The sequence below is a fragment of the Larus michahellis genome, chromosome 9, assembly GCF_964199755.1.
Source record: "Larus michahellis chromosome 9, bLarMic1.1, whole genome shotgun sequence".
NCBI lineage: Eukaryota > Metazoa > Chordata > Aves > Charadriiformes > Laridae > Larus > Larus michahellis.
This window is the reverse complement of record NC_133904.1, coordinates 7,916,772-7,941,917: the sequence shown is the minus strand read 5'-3', so window position 1 is coordinate 7,941,917 and position 25,146 is coordinate 7,916,772. Positions and strand designations below refer to the sequence as shown.

At 44.2% G+C, this 25,146-nt stretch overlaps 1 protein-coding gene across 2 annotated transcripts in view; it reads right to left on the bottom strand.

Annotated features, from left to right (window-relative positions):
• The window catches only part of AKAP13 (A-kinase anchoring protein 13), a 95,952-nt gene extending 71,534 nt beyond the window's left edge, over positions 1 to 24,418 (bottom strand). For both annotated transcript variants that reach the window (XM_074602062.1, XM_074602063.1), the window contains exons 1-2: positions 24,222 to 24,418; positions 20,331 to 20,407 (exon numbers count right to left, since the gene is read on the bottom strand). In XM_074602062.1, coding sequence (XP_074458163.1) covers positions 20,331 to 20,396 — 66 coding nt within the window. In that variant the 5' untranslated portion in view covers positions 20,397 to 20,407; positions 24,222 to 24,418. The remainder of the gene's footprint in view (positions 1 to 20,330; positions 20,408 to 24,221) is intronic.
• Positions 24,419 to 25,146: the final 728 nt, after the last annotated feature.

Here is a 25,146-nt window from a genome sequence, read left to right as displayed (position 1 = left end):
TTCGGAGAGGTAAAAAGGCTCTTCCCTTCTCCCCCAAACCAGGTGAAGACAATTTCAGGCTTAACGCTTCCCCGAAACAGCAATGGAAACTTATGATTTAATCAGTGCGCACACACACACAGAAAAAAAAAAAAAAAAAAAGGAAATCAGCCATTTACTTTTTTTTTTCTGGTTTGCAACACAGAGCAAAAGATTTCAGCAACTTGCTCTCCAGAAAATACAATTTTCCCTCTTTTATTCCAGTCTGAAAGGCAGAGCTTTTTTTCTTCTTTTCTAAAAAGAAACTCAAAGTGTTTGGTTTTTGTTGTTTTTTTTTTTTTTTCCCGTCTTTCTAATGCTGGGCCGGTGGGAGCGTCTCTCCCCTCTCAATAGCTCATTCACATCAGCTGGGCCCTGCGCACGCTGCCACATGGTTTCCTGTTTTCAAACTGCCCCCTTGCAGCCCCCTCCGCTTTCCACCCCACCCTGACCTCTCCAGGGATGAAATCTTTCCATACTTCCCCGGCTTTAGACATTCTCTCATTCACCGATTCAAAAGGGAAGGGGGGCGGTGAAAAAAAAAAAAAAAAAAAAAAGAGGAAAAAAAGAAAGAAGAAAAGCAGAATGGGGGGTTTTGTGTGGTTGGGAGTTTGTAGCCAGCAGAACTTGCTGCTTTTCTGGGTAGAAAAGCTGGAAACGGAGGAATTGTTAATCCCGTGTTGCAAAGCAGGAAACACAGACATCGGAAACGGCACTTATCAACCCAACGCTTCATTGTAGATCTCCACGAGCCATCCTCGGCGGCGTGGGGTTAACTGGCCCCACTCCTGCTTCTGGGATTCGCTCCACTCGTGGAGCTTAGTTAAGGGTTTGTAGGTCTGACCCCATCCGCTGCGAGCAGCCACTCCAGCTCCTTCCTCTCTTTCCAGTTCTACCCAGTCTTCTGCCCACCCAAAACCACTGCAGATCAGCCTGCCTGTGAGTAACACGGGAACTGACCCCTCTGCGCACCTGTTTGGTAAAACACTGAAGAATGGGAGTTTACAGAAACACAAAGTACTATTTTGGGCTCTCCTGGATATGACAGCCCCAATCCGTACTGACAGACTACACAAAAGCATAATTGCCCTCTCAACTTAAGACTCAGTAAGCAAAATGAGAAGGGTGTCTTTTCCTAAGACTACAGCACGGCTTGGTGGCACGGTGGTCAGTCACCACTGGAAGGTCCACCTTTGGGCATCGCGGCATGAACATGTCCTCATGCATGGGAATGGGCTGGGGACTTGCAATGGATCAGCTCCTCCCAGTAAGTGACACAGGTATGCTCTTACCTACTCAACGCGAGGTATCTCCCCCCGCTTTGATTAGGCTCCAGTCTCTCCCTCACAACCCAAAGCTTCATCTCCACCACACCACCAGCTGAACTGAAGAGGTTTTCCTCTATGAGGCTCTCTTACAGATACAGTCCCCAGCTCGAGATCTCAGCCAATGACTCCTTAACAGCGAGTGGAGCTTCTGCTTTCAGTATTAGGACACACACGAAATGTGGTAGTACTTTGGGGACTTTCTGGAGCCACCAGTTTTCTCCACAAGTAATGAATCCCAGCAATCATGTGCCTGTCGAGATGAGGAATCAGAAATGGCTGTGACAGCATTCCAGCCCTTCAAACACTACCATAAAAGGCAGGGATTTCCTCAAATCTATATTTACAAGACAGGAACCGATAAACAAAGTGTGTGACTTTAGTTCAGGTAAAGCAATTTGCAGCAGTGGCTGTGCCTCAATGATGCTGTAATGTTTCATTACGGAGCACCCATATTTTTTTTAACTGATACAGCAGTTCATTTTGTTTTCAAATTAATTTATATAAGGCCAATACTTAACCAAACGACAACTGCACAGCTCTGTTCAGGCACTCCACGTAAAGCACTTCACCTTTGAACCTCTGGCTCCCAGAAAGAGATGTTCACTGCAGGGCTCAAGCAATGCCCACCTCGCAGAGGAGACTGCCATGTGAGCATTGCTACTAACTGTGACAGCGCATCTTCCACAGAGAAGCGACCTAGGTCCAACTTGTTGCTGCATCAACACCTGGAATTTTGTGGCTCACATTATCTCACCCTTCCTACAGGTAAGGAGATATGAGAAACACCTCTATCCAAAGGAGGTGGGTGACACAGTGGGAGATGTGCAACCTTCACAGCAGGAAGTTAAAAAGAGGAGGCCAATTCTTCTGAGCTATACACCAACATCTTGCTATGGCCAAAAGCCACAAGTAACCCAACCTGTGCTTTCACGGGGCAGGCGGCAACAGAAAGTTCCGGTGGAAGGCATAGGCAGGTGGCGAGAGCTGGCCAGGGAAGCTGCCAGGCCAGCGCCAGGCAGGGTGCCTCCGGGCACAGGCCGCGTCCCAGGACTCAGTACCCATCCACCCGTGAATTGAGATGACGACCTGCCTTCCTCCGTAATTACGTATCTTGATCTAGTAAAGGTTGCCAACTGATCCCTCTGGACTTCTCTACACCTTCAGCAACAGAGAGAAATAATGAACACAAACAAACAAACAAACTCACAAAATATATGCCCCTCTCTCCCTTCTCTTTTTCTTTTCAAATTTAAGCTTCCAAATCCCTAATTTGTTCCAAGAGTTTTCCTGTGGTTTTGTTCCTGACTCACAGCCAAGATCAGGAGGCCAATGACGACTACAGACACCCAAAGTCCATCTCATCTTCATTTCCAGACTTTACTGTTGAAGGGGGGGAGAAATGTAATACAAACAAATAGAAGATAACGTGCCAGACAAACTGCGCCCCCACCCCCCCGGCTTGAAAGACCATCACTGGCTTCCCACGTTAGGTGGGGCTTTTGCTGCATTGTTTGAGGCCAGAAATCTTGCCTTGCTCCCAGCCTCATACACACATGGGCACGCCGAGCAGACGCAGAAGACAGACTCAGCCCGGACGAAGCAGAACAAAGGTTTCCAGCCTCCTTTGTCCATCTATTTAAAGCAGTCCCTTGAATGCCATACGTGTGTTTACACAGTATATAGTATTTATGCTCAGAAACACAAGGCACCAGACAATCAGAGGATACAGATTAAATTTAAAAAAACTCTACTCCAACGAGGAAATAATTCTCGGTTTTTTTCGGCGAGTTGCTCAAAATGGAGCGGAGAAGCGAGCAGCAGCCCGGGCCACCGGCTGCTGATGCGACAGTTCTGGGCTCCTTATTGAAAACATCTGGAAGCGCTGAGCCGCTTTGTGCAGACAGGAGTTTGAAACTATCCAATCGTTTCATATCCAAACCAAAGTCCAGTGCTGCGGATTTCAAGGGAAGGAAAAGGGGGGCGGGGGGGGGAAGGCGCTCGATCGCACCATATGATCTGTAACTCATCCAGATAAAACTCCTCCTCCTCTACCCGCTAACAGACCTCTTAATGACAAGGAAATCATGGTTATTCTGAAACAGACTGCACTATTGTTATCTGTTTCAAATTACTATTGCCATATCGTTATGAAACACTGAAAATGATGCAATCTGCAGAAATACTCAGGCATATTAACTTTTTTAACTGCGGCTCTGATATGAACTAATGGAGCAGTAGATGAAAGGGAAAAATTCTCCCTGTTTTAAGCGAGTCAAAACCCACTTTTGGGCACTAAACACAGGAGATAATAAATTCATCAGACAGTAAGAGAGAAGAATTACAATTTCAATTGCTCTTTTCTTAAAAGAAATCAGCTTTTTGGAAAGGGTTTTAAAAAATTTTATGTTTCTGGCACTTGCAGGGATAGACAAAACAAACCCCTTTTTTTCCTAAAACTAAATAAGGCAAAGGAAATCTGCACTCTAATACTGCAAAAAGCCTGTAAGAGGAGCGCGTCCAATCTGGAAGGGATCGCACATCCATCGTGTCTGCTGGGGGACAGGTCAGCACCCACGCAAGAGGACACTGAGACGGATGCTCGAACGTGGATTTTGAGGAAGAGCAGGCAGTTGCTGAATGCTGGCGAGTACTGATGCTGCAGACCTTGGTAAAGAGCCCTGGCTGTCAGATAATGCATTTCTCATTTTTGCAGGAGCATTGCAAGACTGAGAAGAGTTTTGTGACCGACCCGCCTGCACCCTGCCTGTCCATCCACATCTCTGCGGTGGCACTTTGGTCCAGGGCCACATCCCTCTGGCCATGGCAAGACCTGCCAGCATCGCACCAAACAGCATCCTCTTCACGTGGTGGCCCCAAAAGGCTGGTCATGATTTTGGATTCCCCTACGAGGTAGGGCATGGAAAGAAGAGGATTCACAGAGAGGGATGTGGACAGTCCCCATGATGAGATGTCACAGGGATCCCAGCCATGGCAAGCGCCATGTTGCTGTAAGGGGGAAGGTCAGCAATGCAGGCAACAAACCTTCACAATCCTGGACCTAAACCACTTCAAGATTCACCAGCTTGAATTAATCCTTGGGGCAAATCATCCAACAGTACCAACACAAGTTTTACACTCCAGTTTGGGGCAGCCCAGACTCTCCTAAAACTTCCCTATTTACATCATTCATATCTTCACGCAAAGGTCTGGAGAGACATTTCCTCGCAGAGTGATACTGCGCTTTGGGACAACACGACCAAGCTGAATTTTATATCCAAACAAAGCACCGTACAGCTGCAGCCTGCTTTCGAGCTCAGAGACATAACTACGTAATAAGCAGCTGAAGAACCACGATGGAGGAACGAGGAGGGCTTGGAAAGCTGTCAGACATATGGATGCATGGAGCGCGTGTTTTGAGAAAATATAAAAACACCTTGAGAGACCTTCAGCCACTTCCTGACCTTCCCTTTTCTCATATTTCTCAGAGACTCGGTGTATGTTTCTCAGGAATTTCTATTGTCCAAATAACCTTCGGAAAAATGCTGAAGCTTTGGTCTGCCACAGAGCATGCTTGAACATCCTTCCAGAGGAAGTCAACTGCCCATCCTACTGCTCCCAAATGGCTACGGGAGAAACACATCCCACGCAAGAGATTAGCAACCCCTCAGCTGACTTTACATCAGTTTGCAACATCTAGTTCTGCCTTTACCAAAAATAACTGCAAATCGAGATGTCTGGCTGGCTGAAGTGCTGTGGGATCTTGGACCACGCCACAGATATTTATTTAGCCTGTTATGGGAGTCGAGAGAAATACTACTTGCTGTCAAACACTGGACACGGTGTTTCACCCTGTGAATTCCAGCATCCTAAAAATGGGGAAAGGAAAACATGAGGGGATAAAGTGGGAACAGTCCCCAAAACAGGCTGTGAAGGAGCACCTGAGCTATGACCTGTAGAAGAAAATCAGCCTTCCAGAAGCAACCTGAGCTGCACATGCCCTGCGTCCTCCAGGACTTCAGCTGCTCCCACGCGCAGGCACTTCCCACCAGGGCATGAGGTCTAATTATCTATGGATAGATGGATAAAATGCAAAAATATTGGTGTCTTTCGTAAGGAATAGTACAATTTTCAACTGAGACATCTGGATGGGAGATACTGCTTTGGTATCACAGCTGGAGCTGATGGGGGTCATCAGAAACGACATACACTTTTTTGACCTCATCCAGCACTAAAGCTGGCCATGTTAGCTTAGCTTCCCCTCCCCTTCATGTTTTTCAGTTGCTGGTAATGAATGTGCAAATTTTACATGCAGCACACAATGGGCAATAATCTTTGCTAATTATGGTGATTCATGCCACCCACTCTAAATGCAGGATTACAATTTCTGGGATCTGGAAAGATAATGATATAAATAAAAGTATTTAAAATAGTGGATTGTATTTATAGGAGTTTTCAAACCATCGTAAACATTATGCAAGCCATTCGAAATTGGTTTGCACAGGGTATCCATCAAATATTTGAAGGTCTGCTCAACCCACACCAAATCCAAACAAGCAACGTCTAGTAACTCATCCTGCAGAGGATTTAAGCAGGAGATCATTGCATTTGTCCCAAGTGCAAGAAGAAGGGAATGTTTCATTATCTATAAAGTTCACAAATGCAAAACTCAAAGGAACTTGTCATTTTTATACCGTGCGTAATAAAAAATCATGTTCTGACATGACTGGGAAAGATACAGGATACAAGAAAGTATTGATTTACGCAAATAAAAACATATGTTTCATTCTTCCATAATAACAAATTCCAGAAAGAGAAAAGCCTTACAGTTTGAAGTATGAGGTTAAAAATTTGGGTGAGCTTTTGTGCAGGAAAACGGACCACCTCGCATTTGCCGAGTGCAGGAAACATCACCTTGTCTTCCAAAATAACAGCTCGATACCCATTGCTGCAGGCACAGCACAGGAGCAGATGGACATCGCCGGAGCCACCCCGGGATGCCTCGCCGTAATAAGAGATAGGTTCCAGGATACGCCTGGTGGATGTTTCTATCTAAAGAACTTATGTATTTAGCTAAAAACAGCGACAGGATAGCAGATTACATAGATGAATTGGCGGATAAAGCCCAACAAAAATGACGTATGGTATCACCGAGTAAAATTAATAGACAATATAAAAATGACACATCTTGAGCTGAGGAAATTATTCAACTTTTACCATTCTTTTATGCCTCCAGTTTAAGTCACTGTAATCTACTTGAAAAACAGGGAAGGGTCATTCAAATGAATAAATCATGCCAGAAAATGATTCAGCTTCCCTCCTTTTTTTTTTTCTTTTTTTTTCTTTCCCCTTTTAATTGAAGGCCTTAAGACTCAGCCCTTGGGAAGCCCACACGACCATGTATTGTCCTGGCCGGGCACCCTGTCAAAAGGGAAAAAGTTATCTCTTCTTTCATCTTGTGACTTGAAAATCTGGGAGAGGAAGTGGTGGGAAAGCAGAGCGCCGTACAAAGGCTCCCATCATATTACCCAGGTCAGTTTTTTTGCCTGGCTGCTAACGAAGGCAGGAGACTGAAGACACTGAGGTATTTGTTTTGCCCTTCCAATTTTTCTGTTTGCTTTGTCGGGAGGAGGGTCTCAGACCGACCGGTAACTGAGATGCTCTGAGCGCGGCCAAGCCCCCCTCTCCCCAGCAGTAACAGACACTCCAGCTCACCCTCCTACCTACACTCACATCCAACCAATATTTTCATGCCCTCTCTACATGCATTTGGAAACTTGAAATAAAATCCAACGCAAACTTTGAGAGGAGGCATTTGGATTCCAGCTCCTGCCTGGGAGGTCTGCTGTAGGACCACATGAGTATTCATTTGCTCACTGTTTTATCCGTTTCCTTGGTAGTCCTCTGTAAAGAATATTAAACAAACATGTCTTTACAGCTCGAGAGCCCAGGAAAGAATGTTGACCCTGCGGAAGAAACCTGTTTTTACCCCACTTTTATCTCTCTGGTCTAAAGACATACATGCAAGGGTAAGGATCCATCGAATCCACAAAGCCATCATTAAGGACTGCTATACCAATACACGCTAAATATGTTCTCTTTAGCCCAATTTTAGAAAATATTCCTAAAAGAATTTCAGGATACAACCCGTATGTATGATTAACAGCCAGATATGTGGAAGCATCGTCATTAGTGGAACAGAGGAAGAGAGGAATTTTCTCAACTGTTGACACTGCTCCAGAAAAATAATAAAATATTTGTTTCTAAGGTTATAAAGTAACCTATGCTACATGTCTTCTACCAGCTTTTCAAAGACCCCTTTTACAGTAACATTTGTTGTGGCAGGGATAATTCCTAACAGGAATAATGGATCCAAACCCTGTCTCCCATTCCTCTCCGCTCAGTTAAAGGTAGGGAATGTCCCTGCAAACACTGGGAATTTGGGGTCAATACAGGTGTTTTAGGAAAACTTTAGTCACAGGGGTTTCGTGCCCCCCTCTCTCATTCCCCAGCTGCCACAGCTGCTGCACTTCCATACATTTAACAGCTTTAATCAACAGATAAATAAACAAACTTAAGCCAACAGACAATGATAACTGGGGCCAAAAAAAGTCAAACCCCGGCATTTATTATATCTGTGAGCCTTGCCATTTCCCTGAGTTACCCTACCGATTTGGGCTATCCCAGGAGCTGCAAAGGTCGCCGCGATGCAGATAAGGAAAATGGAGCATCTGAAATTTCTCACCAGAGACTACAAGGAAAGGGTTGGTTCTGTTTTCTTCGGAAGAATGGGGGAAATGTTCTGGATCTCTCTCTCGAGGCTAAAATCCAAAACATTTACAAGACTCAGAAGCAAGAAAGCCTGCAGATAATCAGCAGAACTGATGCCAGTTCAATCAAAGCAAACCAGTAAGAGCAACTGGGAGGAGTACAGATTACGCAGCATCATTCTGTACAGAAAAAAATACCCTTTTCGTTATGCAACAGTTAAATAATTTAACTAGAAACCCCTTCTATCCCAAGTCAGAACTGCTGACTGCTCAGCTAGTCATTTTGGCTATTATGTAGCATTAATCTCTGCTGTTTCTGAAGTTAGCCTTTCGGAGAAAAAAGGCAACTTCAAAACATGCAAAAATTAATGAAACCCATATGTGGGATACTGTCATTATTCCATGTTTATAAGAGGATCAGGTTTTGTTAAATGGGCTTATTTAATGCAGACGCAAAAGAAAAAATACCCAGCAAAAGATCTGAAAGCTATTGAAAGAAAAATATTTTCTTTGTTAACCCAAGCAGCCAGTAACAAGCAAAAAGACACAATTTAAACTAAAAGCCACTATATATTTTGGTGCAACTTTGTTTACAGCTTCACTGACAGCTTACAAAATTATCCTAAGTAGAGAAATCTCTCCTAGATATATTTTACCCTTTTGACCCTTTTCACCCCTGTACTGTATTTATAGAATACATATAGAATGTATTTATTTAAGCTGGGACAACCTAAAAATCAATGGCTTATGGAAACATCTGTTGGTACAGGCACATGATTTAGACTTTTTTCAACAGCTGTTGTTATTTCATGCTTATTTTGGCTAGGTCAATCGGTAAGACTGGAAGAAAACATTAGTTGGGCTCCTTTCCTGACTTTGGTCTCTCTATAGTGACTGCAGTCAGTGCCCCATTCCCTGGGAGTTTGGGACAAAAAAAAGTCTGAATATCCCCCCAAGTCTGGTTTTTCTCACCAGCCTCAGACAAGAAATAAAGGAAATACATCTCCCAAATGGGCACCTACGTTATCTCACTCTCTCACCTAAATACTGGCTTAAAACGTCCCCTGCTATAGCTGCTTTCTGCCCCACACAGGGGAGCGAAACCTCTCGCCCCCAGCACCCTCCGCTACCCATCTCCCTCCATGGCTCCCCTTTCCACTTCCAGCAGCGCTCCACAAGAAACCCCGGCTTTCTCTTGCCTCCCCTCCCGCTATTTTCAGTGCCGGCATCCAGACATCTGCCGACATCTCCTCCATAAAAGATAACATACAGTATATTGTAAGAGCCAACCTGCCAAAAGGTATTCGATGTGCCAGACAGCACTACTTACCGGGCAGGGAACACGCATTGCTCACAATAAGACATGCATAAAAACAGAATGTACTTTTCTTGGGAGACTAATGCTCACATTTAAAAAAAAAATAAAAATAAAAATTAAACCAAAATATCCTATTTTTAAACATGTAATTCAGCTGCTACTTGAGACAATATGTTTCTATATAAATTCTGTTTTCTTGAAAGAGAAGAAAACAACTTACAAAGCTTTTGAAGTGTTCTAAAAATCATTTTTCGGTGTATACTCAAACTATCGAGAGCCAGAGAAAGGCAATACTCCGAGCACAGATTTCCTCCCCCCCGCTTTGCTCTTTTTAACAGAGAGGAACTTGTTTGGTCTTACCTTTAAAACTTCTTATTTCCCGGCCATATAGTCCTAGTGTCACCATCAGTATTGACTGAATTGTGCCAATCCTTGCCCAAAAGGACAGTGGCAAGAAAAGCCAGTTTAAACAGAAACCGCCTATCTAGAGGAAGGAGAGCTCCAGGTTTGCAAGCGGAGGAGATATTTCAGCATTAAAGAATTCTAGGAGCTACTCCAAGACGCAAATTTTTGTTGTCTGGTGCAGTGTAAGGATTTTAAGCCCAGAAAAAAGTTATTTATTTCGTCTATATACTTACATTTATAACAAAGGCAGAGGATTCATCTACACTCTTCTGGGTGCCTTTTGCATCGTTACAACATAGGAAGTAAATCTCAGCTTCCCCCAAAGACAGAAAACAAGTAATAAACAAGCCTGGACAAGCAAATCCAATGCTGTCCCCCTAAGTTTCCAGCTATGAACAAAAAAGCCTTTAGAGGTTTCTCTCCATGTCTCCCCAAAACACAATTAAAACGAGAATTTGCAAAGTGACCTAAACCCATTTCAGCCCATGCAGCAGGGAGCAAAGGACTCACTCTCCCCCTTTCCCTTTTTAACACTGTGGAACCCCAATCTTTACAGTCAACGTCTCCCTTCAGGCATCTGCGGGTGGGAATTATTTGGAAATGGTGTAAGCAACCGTCCTTCTCCTTTAAAAGGCTCAAAAAGGTACGTTACTGCTCTTTTTTCACCCTTCACATGCAGGCATTAGAAGCCAAGACTTGTCCACCTCCTCCTGTGCAAGCGGGTAAGTATGCATTTCCTCACCTTGTTACGGGCAGTGAGTTAAAAATAACAATAATAGTGGACCAAAACACCAAGAAACACTTCTTTAATCTCAGCAGACTTTAACAGCCCATCCCTGTCCATGTAAGAATCAATGTGACCTGCAGTATAATATTTTGGAGGCGCAGAAGAGATTTTTATGTTCCCAAGCACAAGATCTCAGATCAAAACCAATGTTTCAGAGAACTGCACCTCCAGCCTTTAGAAATGTGTATTTTGGAAATACTATCCCACCCAACCACTTTTAGGCATTTAGTGTGTCCAGCTGTGTTAAGAAACCAAGCAAGAGTTCAGTGTCAAGTAAGTGAGGATTATGATCTTCTCGTGATTTATGGAGGTAAGTACAGTCTCAGACAGAAGAAAAACAAGTCACTTGACGCTGAGCAGACTCAGAACCAGGGCTCAGACTAATGAGTTAGCAAGGGTGAGGCTTCACGTTCCTGCCTCTTATCTCACCAGCTGGAAGGACAACATCTAAGAAGGAAGAACATACTCAGCTGGTAAATGAGACTGGCAGACCCAGCGCCACGGTACTTACAAACACAGTATTAGTGTTTGCAGTAGGAGATGGAAATGCTTGAGGACAGGGAGGCACGCGGTCTCTGAAAAAGGTGCCGTACTTCCTGCAGGTAAGAATATGCCCTCAAATAACTAAGTGCATAAATAAGGTGAAACTACTATTGTTGTGGCTGTAATGGTATCAGGGTATACACCAAGGCAAAATCTTTAGGGAGAAATAATATCTAACTAGGCTGAGGAGATCATAAGCCAAGCATCGGTCCTTCTTGCAGATCTGAAAGGAGAGCAGCGTAACTCAGGTTAAACACAGGCTAGCAACAATTCCTCTGATTCAAGCTACACAAACAGAAGAGAAAGCATACGAGATAACCCAGAAACACTGGCTCTGTCTTTTGGACTAGCCTCTTGGGCATAGCTACCGCCTTCATTTTCGCTGAGTACATTGCTGGCACCAAGACGATAAACACAGTAAGCAAGAAGGGTGGGAGCAGCTAAGTTCACCACTCTAAGAGAAAATCAGAAAGTTAGCTGCATCAAACACATGCTTATTTAGGCATAAATTTAATGCATAAGTGATGCAGAAAGAAAAGGTGGAAGAAGAACCTTGTTAGCTGTGAGACACCAAGTGCAAAAGAAAGCCTGGTTTAGAATTTGCTCCCGTCTGCTAATTCCTATACAGCTGATCAAGTATATTTTATTAAACCATTGCAAAACTCTGTCACATTCTTGTTACAGCCTCCATGTTGGGGTTATTCCAAAGCAGAAGTCCAAAACACAGACCACAGGAGTAAAAACAACAAACTGGCAATGGAGGGAGGTAAGCGGCAGTCAGAAGAAACTCTCATCCCTTACGTCTACCTGCTCTGGGGTGTCCACAAAAACGTCACCACTGTCTGTGCTTTTTACAGGATCTGCACTTGGAGCCATCACATCTGCTTCAGCGTGACCGATCACTAGCACAAGTCTTCTACCAAAATTCAAAGTTTCCTTTCCTTGAAAGTTTTGATGAATTTGCGTCCATGACAGTAAGGACAGCTATGGCTGACCAGGGCCAAACACAACACCAACGCACTGCTCGGTCCCTGGGCTTTTTAGTTCTGACTTGCAGCTGCCTCTGCTCAGCCAAACCCACTCCCTTCCATACCAGTCAAGGGCTTTTTTATTTTAGATCTCATACGCTTGGATACCAAATCACTCAGTCCTTCTATCCAGACTCACATTTTAATCAGCCTTTACAACACTCACCATCTGTTCTTGTTTCACAGTCCCAAGCTTAAAGCCCTCTCCATCACCGCCAAACTGCCCCATACGACTGCTCTGCACAGCGCAGACCAGGCAGCAGGAGAGATGTCCCTGGCAAAGCCCAAGAGCGAGCAAGGATGCTGCATGGAAAGGCAAACATTTAGTTATCAACCAGGTTTTTACCTCACCTGACGTTTTACCAGCAGTTTGATCCCAGAAACATTCTGCAACACAGTTGAGGCACTTTGGGCCACACCAGGATGTGCACACGACACCGAGCAGTAACAGCAGAGATGCTGGAGGAAAAAAATCTGGGATTTCCATCTCTGCATGAAAATGGTATAATAAGGGAAGATGGACCACCTAAAAAGGTGTGTGTGAGGGGGAGGCAGGCTGAGAGCGATAACAAAAAGGGGAATCTGTGCAACTACCACGAGGCTAAATGCATTTTGATTCCATGTTTCCATGGAAAGAGTTTTAACAGTACTGGGTAAAATGCCAAATACGTTTTCATAACGATTCACACTGCATGAATGGAAACACTTAAGAGAAGAATTCTTTCTAATCTGCACTCTAGCTTGACATACAACTCTCTCTCCTTTGTCCTTTACTTTTTTCTTCTTATTCACACCACTCTCTTCATCCTTTGCTGGAAGATTAAGTCAGAAACACCATGCCTGGATGCTGCTGGATCCTGTTATTCTTCATCAGCGGCCAAAAGCCCTGCTCTTCTCTCAGACAGCTGTCCCCAGCTGAGGGCTCTCAGACTGCACTGCTAGGTTTCACCTTCTAATGCGGACCTTAAAGACAGGCGTCTTTAAGGACCTTAAAGACAGAGAGCTCACACCTTCCTACAGTAACTTACTTTAAGAATTAACTATTTTCACCCTTCAAAGTTTTCAGTGTAATTCCTACAGTCTCAACTTGTTTGTCCTCACCTTCTAAACGCTGCATCTCATTTATGGCTCTTCCATCGGAGTAAAAAGTCGGAAGGAAGCTGTTCCCCATGCAATGGTTACAGTCCAAAGCTCCCCAAATGGCAGGCCCTGCTCTGAATCCGGAACAAAAGCTTTGCCCAGGTCTCGTCTCACTTTTGAACCTGCCCCGCTCACAGCACGACCTCCCGAACACTTGTGCTGCCGCAGCGGAGGAGGAACCGCGGTGCCCATCAGCGGCTGTGGCTGCTGCAGCCATGATCCGGTGGTACCCAGGGCCTTCTCCCTCCATGTGTCATTGCTCATCGTGGTTCACATTTCAGAAGACTTCCTGGATTTGGCACAAATTGTCCCAAAAAGCTTTCCCAAATCCTGAAAAACTATACTTAAAAAAAACCTGCCAGGTAGCATAGTGGTTAGTGCAGGATGGCAAGAAAACTGAAGCACCAGTGCGTGACTCCCCAAAATCCCAGAACAAATGTACGGCAATATAATTAAAAACCTATTCCTCGTATTAATGAGGTTTTCCTCTAAGGCAGTGTAACTACCAATGAACTGCAAAAAACATAAGTCCACAGAAAAACATAAATGCTAGCTTCTCCACGTTGTAGGGTGCCAATTTTGGCTTCCAATATATTAGAGCTAGACAGGTTCCTTCAGAAGGATAAAACCCCAGTGATGTGACACTCCAAAGCACCTATTTGTCATAATAACGCGGTCTCCATCGAAAAGTCCACATTTGGTCTCCCATGTTATCGTCCTAATTTCCTCTATATTTAGACCAGGAATTCAGTGTGCAGTAACCATGTCTACCATACAACAGTTACACCACAAAACTTTAAGAGATTTCAAACACAAATAAAAGAATCCATATGAAACAGGAGATTGAACGACTCAAAAACAGAACAGTATTTTCCTTCTCAAGGTATAATATTCAGTGCCAGCATTCCTTTGCCACAGTAACAGTTTTATACATCCATTATTTTATGGATCCATACTTTCATGACTGTGTAAAAAATTAATGTATCTAACCACTGGAAGAGAACTCCAAAACCAGGATTTTCTATAATGGAAATCCTTTAGCTCTGTGTTTTACAAACTTGTGAAATCATGGAGTCCTGATACTAGAAAGGGCCTCTACACTGATGTTAAATAATTCGTATGAGTGAATCCCTTTGTCTGAAGCAAGTCAGGGGCAGAAGGTTCATAATATGTAACAGTTGCCTTCAGTCTGTATCCATTGCAAGACTACAGCAGGAATATATCCACAGCTCTGCCGTCGAGGCAATAGTATTTGCAGATGGTAAATAAAATTGCAGGTAACTTTTGATGCTTTCAAAATGAGTATGAAAAAGCTGAGGGATAAACTTCCCTTGCAGCCGATACCGGCAGGATGGCAGAGCCAGAAGTTTTATTAGAGGAAATGATGAAAAAACAAGAGTATCAGGGCTGCACACAGCAATCCTTCCTCTAAAAAACATTGCCTGTGGTGGCTGAAGGGGAAGGCGTAGGGGAGGAGGAGTAACTCACCCTCTCCAGAGATCTGCGAGGGCTAGCACAAGCCCTGCGGCTGCTGCGAGCCGTGGGGGCGGCGCAGGCACCTTCATCTGCCCCGTCTTGTCACAGGCTCGCGCCGAGCCAAACCTGGGAGCAGCATCTTTGTGCCGAGTCGGAGATTTGGCTCGTCATCCGTGTTCCTGCTTCTCTTGCTAACAGCCGTGAATCCTGTGACTGAGCTCGGAAACGACTGTCTCGAGCTGAGGATTAGCAGCGTTCGGGAGAAAAAGGCTTCGGAACTGCAGTACCCAGGGAAATTAAGCGCAGGACAAAAAAACCTGCCACAATAGTTGTATAAACGCCTTCCTGCTACAGATTTCAAAGCATGAACAATAGTAAAGGCCAAACAACAATCCCAGCCTGGTTTAAATTTCTTTTTCTTTCGCCCTGCATTTATTCTAACTCTCTGCAGCATGTACCGGGAACTCCAGCTTATGCAGCGATGCGCAGAACAGATGGCTAAACCCAGGGCGAGCTATTCTGCACAGCGATGAATTTACTCAGGGCTTGACTGTCTGAAACAGTTTCCTCCAAGACCTCTCGAGCCCCTGCTTTGAGCATCCGGGGCAGACACAGGATGCTGGTGGGTGTGAGAAAGGGCCTCGCAGATGACTAGCCCAAAGCCTTGACCCAGTGGGTATGTGTGTGTCACCCTCCCAGCAGCAATGCCAGGCTTAGGGCAGGCTCCTTTTTGGCTGGGTTTTTCCATGTTTACTCTAGTTACAGGACAACATTTACAAAGAGAGAGTTACACAAGTGATTTTAAAGAGGCAGGGCGAGGACGCAGCCTATTGTTAAGGCTGCACTTTCCACCGCCGGACCCCGCTCTGATTTGTTTCTAACACTCCAGCCACTCGCTCAGAAATGTCCCACACTGTTCTGCAGGCCCTTTGGAAAACAGGAATCTACAATCACCGCCCCAAGTATGTACATACGGACACATGGAGCAAACGGACTTCAGTGCGCACAGGGAACCTGAATTTTGGGACGTCCTCAGGGTGACCAGTTTGTTAAAAAAGTTACTTCCTAAGAAAATAAACTCGAGCCTGGAGAACTATAATAACCCCTTGCATTGGGACACTGACAAGATTCAGCAGTTTTGAGTCATGAAGCATCTCTCTGCTACTTGACTTGACCAACAAACCAGCACCAGCACCAGGCTCTCCTCCTATGGACCAGACACTAGAGGGGATGGTGACACCGTACACCTTGGCCGTAATTTTCTCCATTTATCTGCTGACTCCAGGGAAAAGGAACACGGAGGGCTACAGTTGAGGGGGAAAAAAAAAAATCTGTGGATCCTTCACACCTACTGTCCATCCCAACGCCCATCTCAATGCCGTGTGGGTCTCTCCTCTCTCTCACAAGCCCTCTTCCACCCAGTCCAGCCCATCCCTTCTTCCCACCTCCATCTCCTAGGGTCCTGCCATGCCTGTCCGCTTCTTTGCACTCTGCTGGACTCCGGACAAGCTGTCCCCTCCTCTTCTCCCTGTTCAAAGCACAAACCTGGGGACCTACAAACCAAAAGCAATGGGCAGCAACAGACCTGGGGCTCTGTCCTGACAGAGCATCATCTATCTTATCTGTAACAACTCCCAGGGAAGGAGGTTTCCTAGCCTCCCTAGGTGGTCTTGCGACAGTTTCATGATGATAACAGGATGTTTTCTCAACATCCAGCCTAAATCATCCTGGCAAATTAGCAAATCAGTAAATTAAGCTGCCACGGAAATCTGGGACTTTAATAACCACTATCACATGTTGGCAGAGTGCTAGATTGCACAATAGTTTTCTTTTTGTTGCACTGAATAAATTTAATTCTTTCAACCTCTTCTCACGTTTCTTAATCTGTTGTTGTTGTTTCCTTCTGGACACTTTCCAGTACACTCGTGTCCTCCTCGGAGGAGGGCACCCAAAACCGGATTCAATGACACTGATGGTGCCTCTGCAGTGCCACGCACGGGTAAGTCACCTCCCACACCTTACGGAGGACACTCCTTCAATCTAACTCAAAACAATATTTGTCTCTTTTGCAATAATCTCTCGGTGATGATTCATTTGTGGTCCACTAAAAATCCTCATTTTTTTTCTACTCATCCCTCTCCAGCTTAAACCTGACTTCGTAAATGTGCATTTTGATTTCTTCTTTGCACGTGAAGCACTCTCTGGCTGCTTTTATCTCTTATCTGGATGTACTCTCCAATTTCTTAAGGTCACTCTGAACCCTGACCCTGTTCTCCCAAGTGCCTGCAACCCCTCCCAACCTGACGTCATCCAAGTAAACATACTTCCATCTTCCAAATCATGACTGAAAATATTGCAAATTTTCCCCCAGAAGGCGACCTTGCTGATATATCACATGTTACTGCACTACTTGGATCAGTAGAGAGACTAAAGTGCAAATCTTTTTCCAGCTTCATTCTCTGCGAAGATATTTAGAAATGCCGTGTTTATCTGGTAGACTGCAACTTCTGAAAATACAGACATTAATTAAAAACTAATTCATGTGGTAAAGGTAGGATGGATTAAATTCAATAGGAACTAACTAATGAAATTAATAAATGCAATGAGAAGGCTATTTCCCAGTGAACTCTGTTTCTGGGGTCAGCCAGCTACAATTTGTCAGTCACAGGCTTAGACAACCGAAGCCGTTGGATGAACCCAGCAGTGCAACCTTATTCAGCAAATAATGAAAGATCACCCATTTCTGGGATCAACAAAAGAAGAGAAGTATATCAGGATACAGTTCATTTCAAACTGTCGCTTTGCTTTCATAACGCTGGAGCCACCAGGCGCCATGTCTAAATTATTTTAATATCACAGTATGCAGAAGCCAAACCAGATTTCTCAGCACAGTTAAGAATCTGAAGTCATTCAATTTAAAAAATGCTAAAGTCTAATTTTAATAGATCACATCAAGTTATTGCCCCAGCTCTACTCAAGATCCCCAAACAAAGCAGGAAGATAAGGACCAGGGGAGTCTCCGGCAGGATGAGCACCCACCGCCCAACATGAAAGGAGCTTGGGAAATTCTGGTTACAGAATTTCTATAGCTGAACAAACACAACCTCTGAGAAAACATTCTGGAGATTTAAGAAACAGTCACTTTAAAAACCCATTTTAATTGGAAAAACCATTTTTCCATTATTTTCTTTTCAGTGCTTATAACCCTACAAACCATTATTTTCCTAAACATTTTTCAGCTGCAGCTTTTCCATGACATGCACAAGAGCCTCTCTCAGGCAAAGTCTTCTGAAACAACTACAGGGGCAAGCATGTGCAATCTTACACATCTAATACTGGCATCACGAATCCAGCTAATTCTCAGCCTTTCAGAAACCAAGTCACGAGAAGGAATTTTCCCATTTCTTTTTCCAGCGTGCTCAAGCTTACTGTCAATTCAGCCTGATTGCACTATACAAGAAGTTGCAGTTTTTAGGGTCCGAAGCATATTTTTTTTTAATAGTCTGTGCATATAAACAGCTTTCCACATTGCATATTTATAAATAACATTGTGCGAATTCTCACCCATAAAACCGGAGTTAATGCCATTCCCAAGGTCCAAAGTTGCCGACAGCGCTGGTGAGACTGCTGAATAGCTGACCAGGTGCAAGCAACAACATTCCTATTTGCACCAAGTTAAGAAAACCGCTTTTACTAACCACAAAATGGCTCTGTAATGAGAAGGGAATGAGCACCTGAAAGACTTCTGGCTACAAAAAAAGTCAGCACTAAATAAAGCCGAGACAGGACGTGGCAGGAGATGCACGCTTCGCCATGGCTTTCACCAGCCAGCTCCCTGCCCAGCCTACACGTGTGAATTAAGCTCTATTTATAAGTCTTCCACTGATTTTTTTTTTTTAAATGACCTTAATATAGTGCAGTTGTTATTTTGTTTCTGTTGAACTTAGCAACAGGAAACCCTGTCAGTCCTGCAGCAAACTTTCCATTCCCCTGGCGCTCCCATTCCTACACCAGAAAAGCCAGATTTCTAAAGAGGTGTTTGACGGGGTGGGAGAGGGAGGAAGAAGAGATGAAAGCACACACACAAAAAAATCAAAATGCCTGTACAACATGCAAAATAGAAGCCAAATTCAATATGTTTCTTTTCTTTTTTCCCCTGTTTGAAAGGAAAAGGCAGTGCCCTAATTTGCATTTTCTAAAGATACCGTACTTTACCACCAGACACCTAAGTATTAGTCATGAAAATTACCTTTAATAAAGGGTTGGTAAAAAAAAAATCATCAGCACCTTTACACTCACGCATTCCAGTAACAAAAGACTTACTTATCAGACACCACAAATTTTAGCTTGGAAAGTTATTTGCTCTAGTCCCTGGCTAACTCATGGAGCAGACAGCTACAGAAATTAAGCCTTAACTTGTTAAAACCAAAATAAACCTGATTTTATTACAAGCTTTGGCAAGAGTGTTCTGCCGCCTAAAGAGCTTTACTGCAGGATGAGCAAAGTTTTTTTGATGCTCCACCCTGCAACGTTAACTCATCCCCGCAATATTTTCTCTTTTAACAGCTTCATAATGGTACGGTAACACACAAACACAGCTGCTCAACAGCAACGTGCACCAACACAGGCTGCGAGCAATCTAGCATTTACAAAACACTTCCCTTTTCAGGAAGAAGAAACAACACATAAAAGAGAGGAGCAAATGCAAATCCAGGTAAGAAAGGTAACACTAAAAAACCCGGGCTCCTGACAAAGTTGAATATATATTAGGGGCGATTTAAACCAAAATTATGTTCCTGTCAAGCCCAATATTCACTTTTTTTTTTTTTTTAAATCATAGACAGTCCTTAAATATGGCAAAGCACAAGTAATAGTAAACAATATCAACTAATTTCTGATGCCTGGCATGACCTTTCTACGTTGTTTCACTGACGTGAGGAATACAGCGTTTCCCCCCACATTCGATTCCTGTATGTATTCCCATTATTAATTTTCCTTCCAGGAAAGGCACTAACGCTCCCAGCCAGCAATGCCTTCAGACCTCGGAGCCTGTGCACGCACCAATACCGGCCGCAGCCATGCTTCCCTCTCCCAGAAAATCCCTGGAGAGGGGATGGGGCGACTCCCCACGACCACACACGTGCCGGGACCTCGGAGGCGCTGCCAGCCCCCAAACGCGGCATCACCAACCCCAAAGCACATTACGGGGCATCGCTTTTATCAAATTATATATAAATCTTGCTACAGCCCCGCCTCATGAGGGACCTTTTGGGTCAATCTCTATGTCACTTACTGAGAACAAATACATGTGGCTTAATCCAGTGGCTGAAAAATGCACGGTCTAAAAAAGCCCACGGTATTTTTAAAAGGCTAAAACGACGTCATGGTGATGGACGCTGTTCAGCTTTGCAAAGGCGACAGAAAGGAAACCAGCAGGTTAGGCGGCCGGCCGCAGCAGCGGTGGCGTTTCTTTAAAAAGCACAGAAAAAGACAAGGTGACAACGCATAAGTGGCACTCACCGCTTCCTCGTGGGCTGCGCTCCCATCACGGTCTTTCAGAAAATCCACCTCGTCTTCAGTTTTCATTTCCAACTTCCCTGTGAAAACAGAGGGTTCGCACAGGCAATTTAAAAACAAACTTCTCGCAGTGCTGCTGGTATTCTTCTGTTTATTCAAACCAGTCTCAAGAAAAAAAAAAAGGAAAGAAAACCCAACTCCAAAACCCCCTTCAACAAGTCCATTTGACTTCCAACATCTGGTTTCATTCCTGACTTTGCTGCTTGTTTGTTATTAGTTTTACAACTATCGTGTCTGGGACTGAAGGAAACTATGAAACAGCAGCAAGCACGGGGTAAAACTCCTGAAAAGCTCTAGGTGAGGCTGAGCACATCTGCATGTATTTGTCCATGTGTTTTCTTGGCTCCCGTTCGTCTAGTTAAAAAAAAACCCCACATTTTTTGCTGTCTTTCTTTTTACCATAACCTGAAGATAACGCAAGAAACCAGCCTTGCCTTCTCTCAACAGGCATTTTAAGTGTTGAAAAAAAAATAAAATCACAAGCTTCAAAAACTTAGCCCACCTGCACTGCCTTAAGGATGACGATTAGGTCCCTGGCCCTAAAAGAAAGAGGCAAACCCTTTTCTGCTGGAGTTTACAAAGTCTCAGCTGATTTTCCCCTCTTCCTCACACTCCCATGACGGTGTCACCGCCACAGTGGTACAAACATCATGTCCCAGACGCTTTCTCTGCCCAGCAAAGCTTTTGTTAGTCACCATTCCCCTGGGGTTCCCTTCTGCGTACCTTTTCCTGGCATGAAGTAAATATCCCAATCCTCTTTCAACCCTACGCCAACAACTCTCCTAACACACAGGATACTTTTAGAGGAGTTAAGTGATATGACCAAAGCCACCCAGATGGAGAGTGGCTCTGTTAGGGCTAAGCTCCCCTCTAATCCCAATCCCACTCCCTCTCTCATTTCTAGTAATAACAAACGTTGGATGGATGACAACGCCTTCTTAAGGGCGATGTATGTTTGCAGTGAGTTTATCCGTTCAGGGATTTAGCAAGAGGAGCCTCCCATCTTCACGGGGAAATTGCTCTAACAACTGTCACCAATGGGTTTCCATTGGCATTAAAGTCTACCCTTGATTTTGGGACGATCTGGTTTTGCAATGCTCTATCGATAAACTAATCCAACAGCATTAAGTCAAAATGGCGTGATTTTGTCTCGATTAGATGAGTTTGCGGGCAGACTCTCAGAAATCAGAGGTAATGCTACAAATTTCTGTGGGTCCCATTTGTTGGCAAAGCAGAGATCACGGTCACAATGAGATCTCCTCGGGGTTCACAGCAATGTCATGATGGTTGAGATCTTGGTTCAAAGACAAACACGCAAGGAAGAAACCTCTGGTACACTGAGGACAGGAGGAGCAAGCGGTGTAAACGATACTCCATGCTGGGTAAGAACTGGAAGACAAAGCCATGTACCCTCAGGATGAAATTCAAGTGGACAGCTTTTTGCTCTCTGCCATTTTCTCCTAAGCTTTAATTACGAAACATATCCCAAAAGAAAATGCAATCACAGAGGTCTCTGGGGCACAGAGCATATTATCGCATGGGTGGTATCATCAGTGACATTTGTTAGTGGTTCATCCTGCTTCTCTACCAGGGGAGGGGAAGGAAATTGTAGTAAGTACTTTTCCATAGGGAAAATGCCATCGATGAGAATGAAGTGAAGACTGGTAAAATTCAAAATAAGGTGAAATTCTTCTATATGGCAATGAATGTTTTCTTTAAATGCTGAGATCCACTAGGGATATTTCTCCCAGGAGGAGACCTAGGAAGCAGTGTTTACAGTATTTGTTAATTTAAGATGCCAAACCCCAACCACACGACCTAGTCTTGCTGGGGTCGCTTTCTGCCAAGAAGCTGCATCTACTCAGAGGTGTTTTGTCAGCACAGACACATGCCATTTCTTCTCTTCTTGCCCAGCCTGCCTACCGTGGTATCGTTTCATATACTAACTGCCTGCCTTCTTACTGAGTAGCATACATCTGCCTGATGTGCAAATAATGGTCTTGAAGAAGCCATTACTCAATCGTAATGCAGTTCTGAGCCCAAAGCTAACAGCATGAGGAGCTGCCTTATGAAAGTAGAATCTTCCAGCTTCATCACCTTCCTTCAATGTTGTGATCAGTCACTAGATATTTGTCTGGATAAGGCAATTACCCCTTTGAGGTCTCTGTTTTGGGGGTAGGGTGAAACTAAGGAGAGGCAATGAGATAAACAGGTATATATTTGGCAGCAATTTCACAATATAAGTAAAAAAAAAAATAAAGAGGTCAATGATTTGGAGTAATGGAAACTGCAACTATCAGCCAGTTAGATCTCTGATAAATTAGCATGACAATAAAACCCTCCGACCACACGTGTTTCTGAGAAGTGACCTCGTGAGATACACTTCCTTTGGGAAGGTTTTATTGTAGTCTATCAAAAAAAAGATCTGATTCATTCTGCTGAGCACCGATGACTCCTGCATGGCTAGAAAATACCCTGTACAAACCCAGGCTGCAAGGGAAAACTCCCCAGCACTGACACAGGAAAGAAGAACTGACACAAAGAACTGAAGGCTGCCACTGAACTAGTACACAAAACACGCTATCCAAAGCTTAGACATCAACATGAAGCATGTGCACAGCAATAATAATAATAAACAATAAATCTGTTCTCTGGGATTACTGCCATATCAGAGTCCTAGATGCTGCTTTATAGGAGGTGAATTTCAGAAATATTTCAAATAGTGAGCTTGGATTCACAGCAGTCGCTTGTCTCTACTTTAAGCTAATATTTTATTTGGGCTTCCCTAACATTTTGCCTCAGAGCAATCCTAAAGTTCCTCAAGAGAAGATATTCCAGCTGAAATTTTGCTTTGTGCAGCATCCCATTGCAAATAACAATTCTTCCTTTTGGAGAGGTCAGACCATTGTATTCCAAAAGCTGTAAATCCTTATGTATTTTAAATCAGTGACAGGATCACCTCCTTTTTCCCCCCCCGCTTTCCATACCCTAACACAGAATGATGCCTTAATATTGCTTTCCTACTTCAGTCAGCATCTTATTGGACCGTTCAGTCCCTTCTCCTTTTAAAACCTCGCCTAGACAATGTCATGTCTCCAAGAATCCAACCAGAGATAAAGACCTGGACTGTACGGACAGAGCCAGCAGAGCGGGAGGCTCCCAGAAGGAAGGAGCGCTGCCAGGTATTGACTTACAGCCACTCCCGTCCTATTGAACTGTCACTCTGCCACAGCACTAAAATAGCTTCTTTCTGAAAAACAGCTTGCTAACCCGCCTTTAAACCTTTCTGCTTATTTACTAACGATCTCCTGATGAACGTTTACTGGTTATCTCCAGACACATAAACTTTCTAAAACTCCTGAGCTCAACGAGAAAAGGATTTGCTGGACCCATCACTGACTCCCCCCAAAATCAATCTTTTCCCCTGCCCCCAGTTATTCTGCTGTCACATATCAGAACAAATCCTCTGTCATCACCCCCTTTTGCATTCAGGCTGAAGAAACTGCTCCCAGCATTAAAGCAGTGAAATAGCTTTATAACTTCCTGATTTACACCATGGCACATTTTTTTTTTTTTAATCGCTTAAATGTTTTGTTTGTTTGGTGCTGGGAAAGCAAGAGACACTGTATCATTTTCTCATAGCAAAGAAGAAAATGGCAACTGAAAAAGTTCAGCTGCTTCCATTCAACAGCTGCCTGAACAGGTGGAATATAAAGATCAGATTAGCTCCATGGCTTCAGTAGAAAATTCACCTATGATTTAATTCCAAGCTGGAGCAACAAAGCCATTTCTCTTTCATTCAATTTATCCCTTAATTTCCCTTTTCTGAGTTACCTGGCGAAGTTTTCTATTAGCTCCTGTCGCACGGGCATCAGATGTCTACGCTGTCCCCCAAGTTCCACCGCTTTCTCCCATCACCACTCATCTGCGGGGAATGCCGGTCCCGCTTCCCAGCCGATGGCAGCAAGCAAAACTCCTCATCTGAGTTCCAGTACTGCTTAAATGCACTGGAAAACACCCCCAGCTGCTCTGCCCAACAAAAAAACTTCGCAGCCCGGAAAAGGCGGTGGGGGTAGGGCTCACTGGCTCTTTTAAATGACCTAATACCGCCGATTAGGAAGTGGCTTTGCGCAGCTCAGAAGGACACTGGCAGCTGTTTCAAGTAGATGAGCAAAGAAAATGCCCCGTTGTACCCTCTGACTCCACGTTAGCAAAAATAAAGGGGAGAAGAGAAGGAATAGCACTAAGCAAATAAACCCTCTGGCCCACATGAAAGCATATAACTTGAAGATACAGTAATCCAAAGAGCTCCCTCCCATTCATTCCTTCTCCAGGGAGGACTCACGTGCTAAAAATTCCTCTGCACAAACTGATAGGAGATGATGTCCTGCCCTTACCTCCAGTGCCAGCCAAGCAACACGCATTTGAACTGAAAGTTTTAGTACGTAACTTCAGATTTCTTCTTTCTCAGAAGAAAACTCCCAAACACCTACACTTCCTCTGCAAGGCAGGCCTCCTGCTCTTATTTCCCTTCCTTTGCTGATGAGATGCTAGAGGCACACCTACAAAGAAACAACTAAAAAGTAGGAAACCAACTGAATTTTCCTACCTGTAACAGGCTCAGCTTGTTGCACTGATGGGCTGACGCCCCTCTTCTTTGTCGAGGAACTTAAATCCGTTTCTCCGTTAAGGCTGGCTCCCACATCCACTGCAGTCTGGGGCTCAAGCCCCGCTTTTTCTGTGGCTGGTAATTCCGGGG